Source organism: Prionailurus bengalensis, chromosome B4, assembly GCF_016509475.1.
Source record: "Prionailurus bengalensis isolate Pbe53 chromosome B4, Fcat_Pben_1.1_paternal_pri, whole genome shotgun sequence".
In the NCBI taxonomy this organism is placed as follows: domain Eukaryota; kingdom Metazoa; phylum Chordata; class Mammalia; order Carnivora; family Felidae; genus Prionailurus; species Prionailurus bengalensis.
In genome coordinates, this window is record NC_057358.1 from 116,453,734 (window position 1) to 116,472,045 (window position 18,312).

An 18,312-nucleotide genomic window follows, 5' to 3' on the forward strand; every position below is an offset into this window, starting at 1 on the left:
AAAATCATAAACCAGATTGTAAATTCCTTGTGAATAGGAACTCTCCTTAGTTTCTCTGATTTCTTGTCTAATTCCCCTATCCCCGCCCCCCATTTCCAAATGTTGAGACCAGCCTGAGAGAAGGACATAGTAAGAGGTAATTATTTGGTTTCTGGTTTATCCAAGGGGAATTAAGTTTATTAATTTCTATAAAAGTAAAATCTATATTTTTACCAAAATTCTCTATATAAATTCTATAAAATAAAATCTAAAATACCAACGGTCTCTGAAGTAGTTTGACTATCTGCTATGGAATAAAATGACTTCAAAATATCCCCGTTAGCAGTTAAAATGTCACTATGTTTACATGGGAATCAGATGCCTTTTAAATCAACTGTCATTAGGTAGGAGTCTTTGGGAATCAGAGTCATGGAAAACCGGCAGATCAAGGCCAACAGGATTTCAGCAGGCTCCTATAACAAAAACCTTCAGAGCATGGCACTCCACTATCCCCTCTTCATCCTGTTTTAGCACAAAACATTTGAAGAGGAGAGGCAAGAAACAAGTGATATAGGGCAGTGAAACATGTATCCACATCTGTAGACTAAAAAAATCCATACTTACATGCTCTTTGGTAATGAGACATCCTCCCAATGAGCCAATTGGGGAGTTATTTCTGGATAGATTAATTTGGATTGAGAGAAAAAAACTACAAATATATCAGAAGTCTGAATTATCAGAAGTCCTATAATTCAGTTTGAGTTATTTCATATACATGTATCTACTTTTCATATCCAAGTATAGGTCTTACTTACCAGGCTTGCTTTGGAGAAGCCATAATTAGCACTGTAATTATTTTACACGAGACACAGTGTTAAAATGCCCAGCAGGGTGTACACAAAAGGAATTTAAATATGTTTTCTACATGACTTTCAGCATTTATTTGCTTAAAATAAGACTAGCTAAGTTCAGTTGAGCCTAGGCAGAATGAATACAAGATGCCAAATTAAAAAGTTACAGAGGCATCATGATCAGTGTCACCTTGGAGGTATATTCCACAAGCCTCTTGGTAGATGAAGCCAGTGACTGTGACCTATGTCAGCAGCCCCAGAAATGATGCTAGCAGTGCTCATCTAAGATTTTCTCTCAATCTATAGCCCAACTGAATGTGCTCCCTGTCCAGTTTCCAGGTCTTGCCCTCTCATAATTCACAAGACTGCAGAAATCCTATCTCCTCCAATATTCAACCAGAGGTGTATCACCTGCCTCTTTGGGGGAAAAAATCCCCTACCATTCATTTAAATCTGTTTTTTTTTTCATTACGATAATAAGGATATATTATTATAAAAGGTATTTCAGCCTTACAAAATTATTTACTTTGGGGATCCATAAATAGTAATTAACTATTAAACTACAGTGTTTTAGAGGTCAGAAAGTATTTGACAAAGAATGAAATCAGGAATAGTGATAATAGCTAAAAAAGTAACTTTCACGTAAATCAGTGGGAAAATATGAGACATGCATAGTCCTCCCAGTGTCATTAATTTCCCCATAAAATGGTACTAAATGACAGGAACTCATTTTAACACCACTACCTTGACTAAATGCAAATATGGCATGAATAGTTCAGCTTCCAAACACTGCAACATCAATTTCCTAACCACAAAAACTTTCCAACCAATGAGCTCTTCTAGCATGAAAAATCTGGAGCCTCTGAAAATGCTCAGTGACGTCTATACATATCACTGCAGGTGTCCTTGTGTTTTCCTTCTAGACACTGAACAAATTTGGGACAGAAATACTTTGTCCACCAAGGTTTCCTGGAGAGAAGATTCACAGACCTCTACCGATATCAAACATAAAAAGAAAAAAAAAAAAAAGGCAAAACCAATGCCTCACAGCACAGAACAATATGAACATATCCTGATTTAAAATCAGTATGTCTCAGGAACTTGGTTCCATATTGAGTTCACCTACACAATACCTGCGTGCCCTTGGGCAAGTTACTTAAACCTCATTAAGTCTTAGTTTCCTCATCTGTAAAAGAAGATAATATCTGCCTTATAGGATAGAAGGGACTATGAGAGAGCTCCTAGCATGATGCTTGGCATAGCAGAAATACTGAGTAAATAGTAACTATTACTATTTAGTATAGAGTCTGTGCTGTTTGATGTTAAGATCATTTCTTATCCTTGATATTACCTGGTTGATAGACTTTTGGTGAGGTGGGCAAAAAACTGGATTGATGGGGAGTCAGATAGTGGAGGGAAGAAAGTTTTGTTAACATATATTAGTAGCACAGATATTTGTTGGCTAAAAAGTTTCTGCTTAGTTTGAGCCCTTATCTCTCTGAAATCACCTGAAATCATCTTAAAAACACGAGCCATATAATCCTGTGTTCATAAGCTGTGTGCAGCCCTCCTTCCTAATAGGGATAACAATATCTGTCATAACTGAAGAAAATAGGCAATGTCACAAGCAAACCTAAACCTTTTTTCCACACCTAAGATCACTTGAGTTTTCTAAATCTTGCTGACTTTCACTGCAATGGTTCCACAACAGCATTAGAAGGGGCAATGTGGTATTCTGAAGCAGCAGGTTGGAGTCTTGGTTTTGCAATTTCCCATCTCTGTGGTGTGGGAAAAGTCAGCATGTCTTGCTGGGCTTGGCTTCATCAGTGAATGAGGAGACTGCACTGGATGATTTGTAATGACTCTATTAGTTCTAAAATTTACATTTAACCTAGAACCATTAAAAGACATATATGACTTTCCAAATTTCTCAAAATGCCCAAAAGGTCCCCATTTAAGTTTCCTCACCCAAACGTGATACCAAATAAATCATATCTGGACTCATGAATGAGCTCATTATTCATCCCTCCCTCCCACCCCAAGTACTTCCCACAACCTAAAAGGGCAGTAGTGAGGAACTGTGCTTTTCCCTCATGTTTCCAACAGTGGAACTATGCAAAGAAAATTTAAGAAATGAAACAGCTACTCATTTAAATTGAAATATCTGTTTACTTGTGACTGCAGATACATCTTAAAGACCAAGAGAAAAGACAGAAAAAAAGTCACCAATTATTCCTTCTGTATACATTACACCAACTTTCCTGGACTTGAAATTACAATTGCCAAACAGTTCAAATCGGAACTACTTTTCAGATGAAGAAAGAAAAAAGAACGCGCTATTCTAAATTTATCAAAAACCAAATCTATTCTTTAATTCCTAATGTTTCAGATGATACTAACATATGCCAAAGTATATCAACTTGTGAAAAATATGTTACCAAGAAACTGACTTCAAAAAAATATATGATCTAAGTAAAACAAAGTTTTCTATGGAATCCACGGGAGCTCAAGAATAAGCAGTTACACCATTTCAAACAGAAAAAGGCTAAATGTGTTTGTTTTCCTTTTTATTTTTATCCAAACATTCAGGGGGAACTGATTTTCTTTGTTCAGTGTTTATTATTTCACCTTTCCTGAAGCAGAAACCAAAATACTTTGATAAATGGGAGAGTCTGGTAAACAGACACTTGGACATTAGGGCTCAGAATCACGAATCTCATTGTATTTTAATTGTCCATTTTTCCTGAAGTCACCATCACCGTGATTCGATTTCTTCTTGTATAAAAGGGTATGATAACACCAAATACAACCTTACTCCAATGCACACTTATATGGAACCAAAATGGCTCTATAATACATGCAAACAAGAAGGGCTGAGAAATGCAGAAGACAGCTGTTCTTCCTGGAAATACTATCATCACACTTTACTCCACTGATGGTCTATTTGGTCAACCCAATTTTTATAATTCCAAAGATAGATTATCTCTGTCTGACGTCAAAACTACTTGCAAATACTTTTTTTTTTTTTAACCTTCAGAGATCCACAAACACGATTACCAGACTCAGACTAATCCAAAGTAGTTTTTCTATACCACCCAGAGGAAACTAGGCAGTGCAGTTCTTGAACTTAACTCAGAATTTAATAAAAAACACATCTACTTTGTAGCTTCCTACACCCAAATGTGCTACAACTCAAACTGCTCTTTGAGTTGTGGCACACTTTGCTACACTTCGCTACTAATATAGTTTCAAAAAAGCATTAAAATAAATAGGCTCATATAAACACGTCTACTTTTTTAATAAAGGGCTTGCCCTAAATACCAAATTAATCTATGTAATTCCAGGAAAAGATGATGCATTTAAAAGAAATGTCTGGAAGAACACAGAAAGCTTACAAAAGTAATATACAAAGCACAGACATTACTTACGAATACCTGAAATATGAATACACTCATCACCCTACAAAAGAACATGAGCCTAGATTTGGAATTCCCCTGAACCACCTGGAGGAATGGTGAGCCAAAGTTCATTTTCTCCACTTCTTCATCCTGTTCCTTCCTAATAAGTTCCTCAACACACTACCTTTTACACCTCCTTGAATGTAACAGCATTTAAAAGTTACAAAAATCTTATTTTATCGTTCTGTTTTGGTATTGCCACAATTTCATTTGCTATTAATTTCCATTGCACTTTTCACATATCAGAAGCTAAATAAGTTCTTGTGGGCTGGCTAGGAACCTAAGATCTACTCACAGTTATTTCTATTGCAAAAATGCATTAAGTTCCAAACATCCTATTAACAGGCTTAATCCATTTACAGATTGATGGATTACCAGATTATCTTTACCAATCAGGTCCTTACAGGAATTAAAAATGTTTAGGAAAACAATGAAGGCCATCCTTGTCCCCTCCCCACAGGTGTCCTTTCCCAAAAGGTTCACACTGAGAATGTTTTTCTAGGAAATAGGTCAGAAGCTCATTTTGCAAAGCAATTTCTGTCTCACTGATATAATTGATTATTAACTTTTAAAAAGCAAAATTATGATATCCTTGGCTAAATTACAAAATTTTTAGATTTTTACTATTCAAAAATTTAATAAAAATCTAGCAATGGAAAACCAATCATCTCTAAAAATAATGCCACCCCCCCCCTCAAAATGTGCAAATATCATCTATCTCAACACAATGTATTTTCACCATGACAGGATGTATGTGTGTACACACAATCATAATTTAGGATATTTGTTCTTCTATCTCTTGACTAAAAATATTCATCCAAAAGTATAAAGTGACATTCCACCACAGAAAAGCATAATGTTTGATAAAATATTACTTATCTGTTTTGGCAAAAAATGAGACCAAAGTGATAGCGCTGGAAAAAATACTGCAATTTCACTAATTGCTAATAATTAATTTGAAAGGAAAAAAGAAAAGCTTTATTGCCAAGAAATAAAATCCAATGCTTCTAGCTGCAGTTTCAAATGCAGGGTAAGTATGTAAACAAACAGATTTGCCAAAATTGTGAGGTTATGATTCCAACACAAGAAAGCCAAAGTTAAAGAGCCATACAAATGTTTGATATTTCCTGAGCTGATGATGCTGTAAATAACTCCCAGTAAAAGGCTTCTGTTGAGATCCAGGAGTCCTAACCCTTACCCTCTAACAGTGCATAATCTTATCAGTGCTACAATAAGGTGGAAATGCTTATTAGGGCTATTAATTTATACTTTAATCATTACATTAAAATCCAACACTACCACCAGATGGTAAATGCAACCCAAGAGAGACTAGGTCTGATGATTTACAACACAGAAGCCATAACAGGATTTTAGATGATTTGTCATTCAGCCAGCTCATTAAGCCCAGTTTTGTGCTTAAAATGGGGAGAAAACAAACAAAAAACTTAATACTTTCCTTCATCAGAAATGAGGGTCTACTGATTAAGAAGAAATTATTTTGAAGTTTATTTTACTTTGAATCTTGGTGCTTGAGGAAAACCAAAAGATAAATCCAAACCTGTCAAGTGATGGGGACTTCTGGGCAAAGTTTCAAGAACAGCCATCTACATTGGCTGATTCCATTTCCTCTCTTTGAAATCCTCCTCAGTCTGCAATCTGGCTTCTTCCTCTAGAGCAACACTGACACTGTTCTTATCAAGGTTAAAAAACGACCTCCTAAATGCCAAATTCAATCTTGTCCATTTTTATAAGCCTTGGGTCTAGTCTTACCACCTTTGTGAAGTCATCTTTATCTTAATTTATTTTTTTAAGTAATCTCTACACCCAACCTGGGACTCAAACTCACAAACCTGAGATCAAGAATTGCATGCTCCTCCCCGACTGAGCCAGCCAGGTGCCCTGTGAAGTCATCTTTAACACCCTTCTTGGGGTATAACTCAGACAAAGTTTGGAATCACAAAACCATGCTGCCCTGTAATTGTCTGCTGCCTCACTGGACAGAAACTCTGGGGAGTAGGCACTCTCCTTTCACTTTTGAAGGCACAGTGCTTTACACATGGGTCAATATTGTGGAATATATAAACTGAGGGCTTGCTAGGTTACCCAGGAAAACTCAATAATCATTCATTTTCTTTGAAGTGCTTATAATAAGAATTAAACAACAGAGGAAAAAGGTAGAAAGGTTCCAGGGAAAGTTTTTCTTGGTTAGAGAGTTAAGAAATCCACTACAATTTCAAAAGGAAAATTCCCATATTGGCACACTATTATTTTGCTAATTTGTCTATAACTCTTTAATATTAACAGCCCAAATTTACAAACTTCCCTATGAAAATCAAACTTCTTAAATAATACTAATAAATAAGCACTCATTAACCTGCATGCCAGTGAGACAGAAAGGCCTGCTGCCTGCTATGTATTTGAGGATAATCATGTTTGAAATATTTCAGGCAAGAGAGCTCCTAACTATACCCAAAAGGCACCAGAATACTCCAGAGTTTCTCACAATCTGGCTCCCAACAAAACTGCTTTTGAGAACCCAGGGCAGTAAGCAAAGGTGACCCATCTGGGAACACCAAAACCTACAGTTTCTACGGCCAGGGGTATTCCCTTCACCCTCCTTTACCTTCATATTTGGCTATTCACCCTTCTTGGCTGCAGGGCTTCCCAGCACCACTCCTCACAGCAGCCAACTCCCCTCCTCCAGTTTCCTCTACTCATTCTTGCCTGAGGTCAGAAACCCAATTAGCAGAATCCTGCAGTGGAGAATGGGGAGGGAAAGAGAGGAGGGATAGGAATAGTGAGGAGAAAGGAGGGAAAGAAAATCCACTGCACTCTAAATCCCAATCACCCAGCCCTTCCCTTCTCCTTATCGCTCCCAATGCCTTACAGTCTTTCTCAAAGCAAACCCAGCCCCCGATTTCCTCATTCTTTAGTCACCTCACCCTTTCCATAAACACTGCCTCTCAGACTCAGTGGATTTGCTTCTCTGACATGGGGGTGCTCAACCCCACCCTGGCCAATGCTCCTGCCTCAGCACAAAGAGAAGCTGAGAGGAAGAATTCACCCAGGACAAGGGAAGTGGAAGCCAGTACAGTATGGTTAATATAATTTGGGTGCTAAACTGAGTCCTTTACCAATGTTTCCAAAATTGTTTCTTTGGACAATACACTCTGAGTTCCAAATTACAATTAACTTTTAGAATACAATCCTATTTGTAACTGGGGACTTGTATACAATTATTTCCTGATAAATGACAAACATGTTATGAATTAGTAAATATTAAGCTGTTGGATTCATGAAACATCTGTCTTCTAAAGAAGGTGACCATAGCTTGGCAGTGTCTGTTTACTAATCCAGAATCTGGTTGATTATATATGTGGACTCTGTAAAATTAGTAAGTCTCTGTAAGCCAATCTTCTCTGAAAGAGCCAGAATGTCTTCCCTGAGGATCGAGAAACTGTTAAAGACACTTGTCTACTCTTTCCAGCAGAACAATCTTACATAGGGTTCATAATGTGTTTTTTTCTAATCATTTTCGAACTTTACTGGGTTGGACTTTAATTACTGCAAGGCAGAGGTCTCTATATTTTCAACAGCTAGATTACCAAACAGGATTTCCATTTGGATCCACTCAACTCACTTGAAATGTATGTCCCACTTCTCATTTATCTTATTTTAGGGTGTCCAGGTATCCTCCTCATGAGGGCTTGGATTTTGCTTTCTCTGTCTATTCAATGTTGTTTACAAAAGGTACAACCTCCCAGGAAAAGCTGTTAGTTTGACCCTATGACTGAAGGCTTTTGATTCAGCTGGCACATTTCAAGAGTCTCAAGCCTGGCTCCCTGCTCCAGGCCTAAACAAAAATCTCTGTGGAAAGCTAATTCAAAAGCAGAGCTCACTCACTCTTCACCAGACTGCCCTACTTGACAGCCTGTAACCTGTCCAAAGCCGCCCTCAGTTTCCTGTGGCCTTGAGAAAGAACCCTCCTTAAGAATGCCATCCAGCTGCACAGGCTGGCTGTGTACATTAACCCCTTCCAACCACGTTTCCCACCACCACCAGAGCAAAGCGCACTGCGTAAGAAACAGCAGAAAAAGGCTGAGTTCCAGAAGTTTACAGCTGGTGTTAGCAATAATGACAGATCCTTGAGATTTAAGCCTGAGGGCCAATGGGATGGCCAAACCTCCAGTTTCAAGAAAAAAACTTCATCTTAGGTAAGGACAGTAGTATACCATAAAGAAGCCAAATTAATTTTCCTTTCTCACAGACATACTATTCACTATACAAAAGAATATTAAAAGGAGGGCAATACCAACAAAACTGTTCCATGGACAGAAGAGCAAGCATGAGAATACATTTTTTTTTTTAAGTTGGGATACTTAATTTCAATTCTCTGTCAAAATATTTATGCCAAGGAAAAGGCTTTTGCCTAGGTACTAACGTTCAGAGTAGACAGTTGTAAACAGAATGGAGTCAGCTATGAGAAAAGTTAGGCAAGGGAGGCTAAGTCTTTCATGGGTCAAAGGAGGAAGGACAGGGTTTATGAGTAAAGAAAAATGTTAGGAGAGCATCTGTAAGCTAAAAGAAATTAGAACAATTTTACTTGGTACACTAAGATTTTGCTTGACATTTTTATTTATTCAATTCTCCTGATAATCCTTTAAGCCCCTACTACGTGCCATATATGTTAACATTACTACAAAAGTCCCACTGTAGATCTGAGTATTCAAAGGCTTGAGGTTTAAATATAAGAACATGAAGACTTCAAAAAGGGTCTATGTGCTTTTTGTTAAACACAAAACACTTTAAATGCAATGCAAAGGCCCCTCTTTGTGACTACAGAGAGAAAAAAAGCAGCTGTAGTGGTTGTGTTGTGGGTTGGGTTTTTTTTTTTTTTTTTGCCTCTTTTTTATTCATTTTATCATCCAACCAACACCTACTCATTCCTCCTCAGCCCCTTGGTTGACCTCATGAAGGATAAAAAGGTATGACTCAAAGTCTTCTTGAAGCTTAAAACTAAAAACAGAACATCAGACATACCAATAAATAATTACACCATAAAACACACAGAGAAAGGCTGTAAGGATACCACAGCATAAAAGGGAGATCAGAATAGGAAATAAACACTTGCTACTAGGTCTGTAAAAGCTTCATGAAGCCAGTGGTTGCTGAGCTGGACCATTAAAGATGGTCAAGGTTTTAATAAGATAGATGGAGTAGGTAGGTATATCAGAGGTAGCATGTACACATACAAAACTGAGAAAGAAAGGATAGTACCTTTCCACTTCCTGCATTTTTCCTATGTCCATATGAAGTCAGCAATTAGTCCTCAACAAGCAAAATAACTAATATCAGAGAGGAAATTTTGCAAATTTAGAGGTTTTAACTGACAAGGGCACCATAGGCAAACACATGGATTTCAAACTTTACAGATTCCTACACCTAACAAATAAACCTCACTGAACTGGCCAATTTCCTCTCCTAGTTTCCTGCTATGACTTCTAAGTTAGTGCTTTGGAGGCCCTGCAAACTCGCTCTTCTAGGTCTCTCTTGTACTATCTACACTACCACTAGGTCAAATTCTTTGAATCAGCTACTAAAATAACTCAACTACTTCAAGCTTGCATTGAAAACATCTATTCTGGCTATATGATAAAAGAATACTGTAGTTTGGAATAACTTAATATATGCTTAACTAAGCCACTCTCTCACCAAGTGATTTTCCCCATCTCACAGGGTTGCTGCAGATTAATTTCAGTTAAAGCGCAGTGCCTGTCTGGCACCTAAGTGTTACCTGGAATGCTGATGTCTGGGTTCAAGTTGCAGCTGGTCATCTGAAGCTTCATATGGCTCTTCTACCTCATACACATTTGCATCGGTGTCCTCCATGCTTCTGGAATTTTGCCATTCTAACTCGGGAGTTTTCCCTACGGCCATAATAAATGGCAAGTTCTCATACTCTGGTATTTCCTCATAATGGCGTATATTTTCATACTCTGGTGCATAGCCACTTGTAATAGATTTGCAAGGTGTCTGAGATGATGACTCCCTGGAGAGCATTTGGTCATCCAAAGACTCAGATCTTGGTCCATTAGCTGCATTGGTCTGGCCCCGAGACTTTTTCCTCTTCTTCTGGGATTCTAGGCTGTAATTATCTGCAGAGTATGCTTTGACGGGCTTACTTTTCTTTTCTTCTACCAACGTGCCATGCCAATCACTTTCAATCCCTTTCCGCTCCCCACCTGAGAGGCTGCCGCTGCCTGTGGTTGTGTCTCCAACTTGGCTATTCTTGAACCAAAATTTCTGGAAGTCACTCTTCATGAAACAGATGGACAGTTTCATGTTCAGCAACTTCTTTAAAGAGTTCTTCTTTTGAGAGTCTTTGCAAGGCTTAGTGCACCTCTCCACATCCATAGCAGATAATGATTTCGCTCTAGGCTTAGTCGTGGCAGTTGAAGGCTCACTATTTGATGATATGGTGACAGATTTTAAGGATTCTGGGTTCCCCGAAAAGGGTAAAATAGGATGAGGTAATTTCCACACTGGCTTTTCTGAAGTCTGTTTAGTCATATCAAAGGAGGACAACATACCATGGTTTTGGGCACACAAATGTCGAAGGTGATTTCTTTCTAGACCCTTCTCTGAATTGTTTTCTTCATTTGAGGGATAAGAAATTTTCTCCACCAGCTCCTCTGAGGCAGCTTTTTTAAGTACTCCTGCAGCAGGCAAGCTGTGTCTCTGAGGTTTTTTGGGGACAATTCGTGAGGAACTTTCACCTTTTATTATAGATTCTTTTTGCATTTGAGGGGCAGACGCTTCCAGGTTACAGGCAGTAGGCAAATGTTCATTGCAAGTTAATTTTAGTTGCTTAGGCAGGCTCATAGATAAAGTACTGCATCTTATAAAACTGGTCCCTTTGTCCATAGCAAGTGACATACTGGAACCATCTACCGTCTTGGTGTCAGAACTCAAATTACAATCTGTTTCTATTTTTTCAAAGGAAGATGTTTCATGACACATAACTTTCTGTGGATTGAGTAAATTTTGTCTGTCACTGTTGCAGTCCACATTCAATTCACTTTTATTTCCTGGTTTCACTTTGTCCACCTGTTCCTGGTTACACAAAACATTCTGATGAAGAACACCAATTTTACTGTTTTTCAAACCAGCTTCTAAAGGACAAGAAGGGTTACTGTCTAAATTCTCTGGTTCTTCAGTACTTTCACTAGGAACATCTATATACTTTTGGCGTAACAGACGAGCAGCCCGTGTCTTTCTGGGCTTGGGAGTTGGAAATTTGGGGGTATATGGTACTAAGTGAATTTCTAAGGGACCAAGATCTTTGACTTCTGATTTCTTACTAACTCCATCTGAAGATGGAAAAGTACTTCTTTTATCATTTTCCAGAGTTTCTTGTTCAGATGAATGAAAGCAACTATTGCTTTTTTCACTGCTATGCTGACAAGTTTCATCACTAGGAATCTGTAAGTGGCAGTGGTGATGATCAGGAACTTTTTCAAGGCTGGACAGGGAAGGTGACAGGTCTGCAAACTCAATTCTGAATTGTCTGTTGGAATTATAGCCATCAGTCATTTCTGGGCTGTCTGTGGAGCTGTGCTTCTGTAGGGAAATAAAAGGTGATGCTCGTTGTGTTAAAACATCTTTAAGCTTCTCTTCTAGGATGTTTGCCTTTAAAACTACTGCATTCTGGCTCTTGATTTTTTCAAAGTTAGAATCACATTTACTCCTTGCTTTTATAGCTGAAGAGGACTCATCAATTTTACTATTTTCTAAATTTTCATGCATTTCCAGGGGCTCTAAGATAAGCTGCTTTACACACACATGTTCTCTATTCCCAAGTTTATGGATACACTGAGAATTACAGGAGCACATTGGTAAAATATAATCGCTGCTCTGATGCCCTACATTTTTACAATTAGAGTTGTCAGCATTTTTAGGTAATTCCTGTTTATGCTCTTGCAGGTTCACAATGATTTTCCTTGATGGTGACTGCCCAATGTCTCTAACAGGTGAGCCTTTCAGAACCTTTGGTTTCGGGGCTATTGCTGGTTTGGTTTTCTTTGTTGACTGTGGAACACTAGAAATCACAATATCAGGTTTAGGCGCAACAGGAGGTGGAGCAGGCTTATTATTTGCTACCACAAGCTTTGGCTTGGGGGCCACTGGTGGCTTCTTAATCTCTAGAAAGGAAAAAATAATAATTTGATGACAAAAACAAAAAACAAAACCCAAAAGATGATAAATGATTAAATTTGATAACATTTTTACTTTTTTTGACAAAATGGTGAACTTACATCTTGCTAGGCAGATTATGTTAAAGAGTCAACGTTACTCTCGAAAATTCCTTAAATTGTCCTTCAATTCCAATATACAAAGCTTTGGATAGAGTGTACATTTCTTATCAAGTCCAAAACAGTTTTTCTTCTAACTCTAGAACAGATTACCATATCTTCAGTAGACACTAAATGAGATCATTGGCTTCTGCTTTTGGGACCCTTATAGAAGAAAAGTACTTCATTTGCTGAGTGCTAAGTGAGTGAATTTGCCTAAGTTACATGTAGATAGAACTCTTTAAGTTTGCCTCTCAGTAAGCAGTAGTATTCTTCAACTTCAATGATATACCAGAGTTATATAAATGCTTTTTCTCAAGATTCTACCCCACTAGAACTCCAAAACTATCTTAAAAAGGAATACAGGAATCAAAAATTTTCCGAACTTAAAAACAAAAGTAATTCTTCTGTATTATTCGATTCATTTTAAAGTTGGATTTCTCTGTACAGAAATTGTCATTGGGAATTTTCATTATAATCCTTCCCAGAGCTTTATTTTTTAAAAAGTCATGTGTATAGGTTCTACACCACATCTAATCAATCAGAGATTCTGGGAATACAGCCTGGACACGTGTATTTTAAGTTCCACATGTGAATATACTGTGTACCCTTAATTAATAATGACTACTGTAGTATATTTAAAAGATAACCACACACACACACAAAAGATGACCACAATTTCAATTGTAGCAATCCTCCCTTGACATTATATAAAAAGCACTTAATAAACACCTATTATACAATGCTAGGTTTATACAGACCTGGTCCTATCCTAAAGGTACCTAATAAAAGCCTCACTCAAAAGACCTATAAAATAAAGATATACAGAGCCCGAATATCTGTATTTTTTTTTAAGTTCTTTAGGTTTTTCCACCTAAACTATCTCTTATCACCTAGTCACATTTCCCCAAGGAGACCTAAAGTAAAAATATTTTATCTTATACTTCTTACACTGCATGTTTGTTCCTCCAACAGGATCTAATGCTTAACAAAAACTTAATTTACTAAACAAAAACCATAAATCTTTCCAAATATCTGTTGGACATTAAGTACTTGAATACACAGAGGCTTTGATACTTCATTTAGTGATGATTTTCTTTTCAACAAAGGAAATTAGTCACAACACTTGGGAAGAGATGACAAGAAAGTGTGGGGGGTGGGTAGAGAGAGAGGGAGAGAATAGGGTGCTCTACTTCCTTTTACCAATCATTTTCCCAAACCAAGGTCACACAATGACATATGCCCTCTCATTCAATTCCTGGTATAATGTCATAATAAAGAAGATAAAAAAAATACTTCCAAAATAATTTAATACAAATTCCCAAAGCTACACAATTTCACTTAGCTATTTAATACACATGCTATTACTTTTAAGTAGAAAAAATTGTAAAACCATTCAAAACCTAATGATAAACCTTGTTATAATAGTCTATTAAATTAAACTCTTGACCTATTAAGTCTTAAGGGAAAGTACGATTGCCCTAGGCCTCTTCCCAACCTCCCACCTTACCCAAGATAATGAAAACTGACAAACTGTCATGTTGATTTCATTTTTGTAACCATTCTTAAAACATCTTATCTTTGGGATTTTTGAAGGAATTAAAAAAAAAAAAGTCAGTTTTGCAAGATGGAAAGAGTTCTGGAGATTGGCTGCACGGCAACACGAAGGTATTTATCACTACTGGACTATACACTTAGAAATGGTAAAGATGGAAAATAATGTGTATTTTACCACAACTAAAAAAAACCAAACAAACCCAAAAAACAAAAATCCAGTCTCATCGAACTAATCTTTTACTTTCTGAATCTTATAGCCTGTCAAAAGCTTCAGGGCCATCTAACCAATCAATTTTTGCTTTTTAGTTAAATTGTTTTTTACTCTTTGGTAACAATTTCACTATTTTCTTTAAATGTGCTTTATACACATTATCAGCATATCAGCATATTATACACATATCAGCATCCAAGGGCCATAAATACCTGTTCTCCCTTAGTTTTGTAGAAATTCAAGCAAATACGTATGAGTGGTGGTTGATTCCCGACAAACACAGCATAGCATATGTACCTAACACTTTCAATGCTCACTCACTGAATTAAATAGATGACTGTGAACATTAGCTTACCACTGTTAACTATGTATTGGAGGAAGCAGATTAACATAACTCAGCTGGCTAACCTAATTCTGTGCCTTTGTGAAGATCTGGTTGCCTCAGTTTCCTTACTTGTAAATGAGGGATTTGAACAGATTTCTAAAGCCTATATGATTCTGAGATTATAACTTCTGTGATCCTTGCTTCAGGAGAATCCTTATATTCTCTAGTCCCTTATCTTTATATGATATTTCTTCAGTAGGACTTTGTCAGTCTTCACCATTAGAAGGCAAGCTCCAAGAGAGGAGGCATTTTGACATAATGCTCTATCCCCTGTCCTGAAAATAGAGCCTGGGAATAGTCAAAGCTGCCACATACATACCCTTCAATAGGTCTCAGTAACAGACAATTTCTTTTAAAAAAAAAAAAAATCAATATCCATTTAAATGTAGAATAATATTCTGAAAAGTTAGCAGGAATCAACTTCAGTAGGATTATTAAATGAGTTATTAATCATTAGTAAGAGCAAATATTTAAGTCACTGGTATAGCAATATCCAAAATCCTTTTAATTTATTAAATTTATTAAATTAAATTATTTATTAAACTACATTTATTTAATTTATATTATTATTATTATTATTATTATTATTATTTAGTGGCTCTATCTCGAAAGAAACACAACTCAAAAAATAACAAGTCATTATGGCCTGCTCCTATGTCACTCTTGAAATAAGTGCATGATGTTTGGAAATGAACCCAGCACCTTTGGATCTTAATACTGTAACAACATTTAGACCCAAAAGTGTAGAGCAAAGCAGCAAATCTTTTATTTACACAGCTGTTTGGCTTCAGGGAAAAATAAGGTAAGAAAGTAAAGCACTAGTACCATTTTACTATTACAAACATACGCGTCATCCGTTAGACACAGATGGCTGTGGTTCACATGTGCACACCTTCTTAGCTATTGGCCAGCCCAAAGGCAAAGCACATTAATGAGGCTGTATATGTTTTAAAAGATACAAAATATACACTGATAATTATCTCTCCCTTTTCATATACTGACTAGAATAATTCTAAAGTCTCTATTACGGGCCTACTCTTTCACAGATGCAGAAAAACGAAGAAAGCTCTTCTTCAGGATACATATAACTTAGATGTTCTACATTTATCTTATTTTTAAAAAATGAAGCCAAACCATCCCAAATACATCAGATTAGATTTAATGTAAACAAACACCCCCTCTCCCAACTGCAAATAACACTCTTAATGTTTTAATTAATTTGATTATTGTACCAAAAAGCATCATAAAGAGCTTACCAAAATGATAAACACATAATTTTATAAGAATGGAAACAAAACCCCAGTTCTCTTCCATATTCTCCATTTAGACATGATAAAGAATAAAAAATCTTAACAGACAAAAAGATAGTTAATGTTCTCAGCAAGCCATGGTAAAAACCAAGTAACTCAGCTAAACACAGGAAGCGATCTTTTAAACACCACAAAAATGTCTGTGGATTAACTGTAAAGTTGATAAAATATAAAAGTAGCTTGCATTATTCTAGGGTAATTCAAATGAAAGAATCAAACTTCCAGACTGAGCCCTGAATCAGATTTACTTACTTAAATGCTCCTGGACCTGTTCATTATAAACTGTTAGGACTAGAATTGAAAACAATACATTTAAGGTATGAATATTTTAAATGTGTTTGAAACTCCAAAGGAGGTGAGAGCTAAAATGGCTGGCAAGACTTTTAAATTTCTAAACATTTTAAATTTAAGTGGACTGGGTCAGTAATAAAAATTAAAAGGTGAGGTACAGAAATTTAAGATGAAAATAGTTCACCTCAAGTACGTAGAAAGTCTCCCCTTGGTAACGAAAAGAGTTTATAAACCTTTCACAGTGTATGATAACATATCTCTTATACATACATGTAACATTAAATAGGAAAGATCTGCAATAGGTTCAGGAATACTTCGCTCCTTGCTTTCTTATCCTATTGGCTAACTTTTTACCTGGTTAGCTGTAATCTGATTACACCTAGCAATGCAACACTCCAATATATCTATGATTTTAAAATAATACAAATCAGAACATTGAGAGTGCTGTTTGACAGCTTCAAGTTGCAGAAATTTAAAACAAATGCCATGAAAAGCAAAGAAAAATTGATCATACTTAAGTGCTGATTTTAGAAGCAGCTTTGAGGGGAAGCCTAACACTATTGTACTACAAAATTCTTAATGAAGCGTATTTCTTTAAACATGGGCAAAAGCATAAAGAAAAATCCGCAATACTTAATGCATTATTAAGTTCTGGTTTAAAAATTAACCTATAGTCTTATAAAGTGCTTTTTTTTTAAAGCGCTTTTAACAGTAATTAGCAATTACTTTACTAATCATGTTGGAAAATAAGAACTGTCCCTTAAGACTGTTTAGAAACACAACGCCAAGAAATGCTCAAAATTCACACAAAGGTAAATTACAGGCTTTGTCATCTGGATGAAGAGAAAGGACTATGGGAGGCAGACAGAAAATAAGGCTTCGACTAACCAGGTAGAAACAGAAAAAAAACCCATAAAAACTGGGTGAGGTGAGGAAACCATTGCTATCGACAATTCTACTCCTCTGCTTCTCAGGTAACAGGAAAAACCACCAGGAGAGGAGTCACAATGTCTAAACCTCCGCATCTAATAAGGGTCAGGGTTTCCAGTTGGTACTGGGTTCAAAGCGACTCAGAGCGGTGGCTGAGTTCAACACTCAGGGAACACAGCCCTTTCCTAGAATAACTGATTTCTTAACATGGGAATCTAAACTATTTTCACACGCGAAGCCAAAGTCGCCCAAACTTTGGGACACACGAGCAGATGTTTCCCTCTTCACATTTAGTGATTCACCTGGCGCAGAGCTCCCAATGCGGGTCTCCGTTTCAAGGGAGATCCCAAGAGAGACACGATTTCTAACCAGCCCCTCTGGTTAGGAAGGGTCGAAAATATTCCGCAGCACACGCCGTCTGCTCCGTATTTGCCAGAGCCCTCGGGAAAGGCAAGGGGAACACCGTTAATCCACCCGTGAGGAGAAAGTTGCTCCAGAGCCCGAGACTAGCAGCGCTCGCTAGAAACTTTCCAGCGGCAGCGCGAGCGCCGTCACTTACCCGCGGCAGAAGTCATGATTCCCTGTGCAGCTCGCTTCCCCGTTAGCCCCCCTCAATCCATGCTCCTTTTACAGTCCATTGTTTCAAGAGTTCTCTTCAAGAAGAGAAAAGCTTCTGCCAGGGGCCGCATTCCGTCCGAAGGTCCCGCGGCGCAAGCAGAGCGCCGCACAAAGGACGCGACCAGCTCCAGGGACCCAGCGGCGCTCCCGGGCGCGAGCCGCAGGCGGCGGGCAGGCGAGCACGAGCGCCTCCCAGCAGAGCTCGGGGAGGACTGCCAGGCACGGGCACGAGCAGGGCTCACCGCGGCTTCGCCGGCGCGCGCCCCACTCCAGCTCCAGAAAAAAAAAAAAAAAATCTGTACTTCAGGCGCCCCCTGCTCGTCGCAGCCGTAAAAGGCGGACAATAGCTCCAACCTCCTCCAATCAGTGGG

At 37.6% G+C, this 18,312-nt stretch overlaps 1 protein-coding gene across 1 annotated transcript in view; it reads right to left on the reverse strand.

The window, feature by feature from the left end:
• FGD6 (FYVE, RhoGEF and PH domain containing 6) overlaps nt 1-18,181 on the reverse strand; it is a 115,826-nt gene extending 97,645 nt beyond the window's left edge. The window contains exons 1-2 of the mRNA XM_043562158.1: nt 17,883-18,181; nt 10,083-12,489 (exon numbers count right to left, since the gene is read on the reverse strand). Coding sequence (XP_043418093.1) covers nt 10,083-12,489; nt 17,883-17,898 — 2,423 coding nt within the window. The 5' untranslated portion in view covers nt 17,899-18,181. The remainder of the gene's footprint in view (nt 1-10,082; nt 12,490-17,882) is intronic.
• Nucleotides 18,182-18,312: the final 131 nt, after the last annotated feature.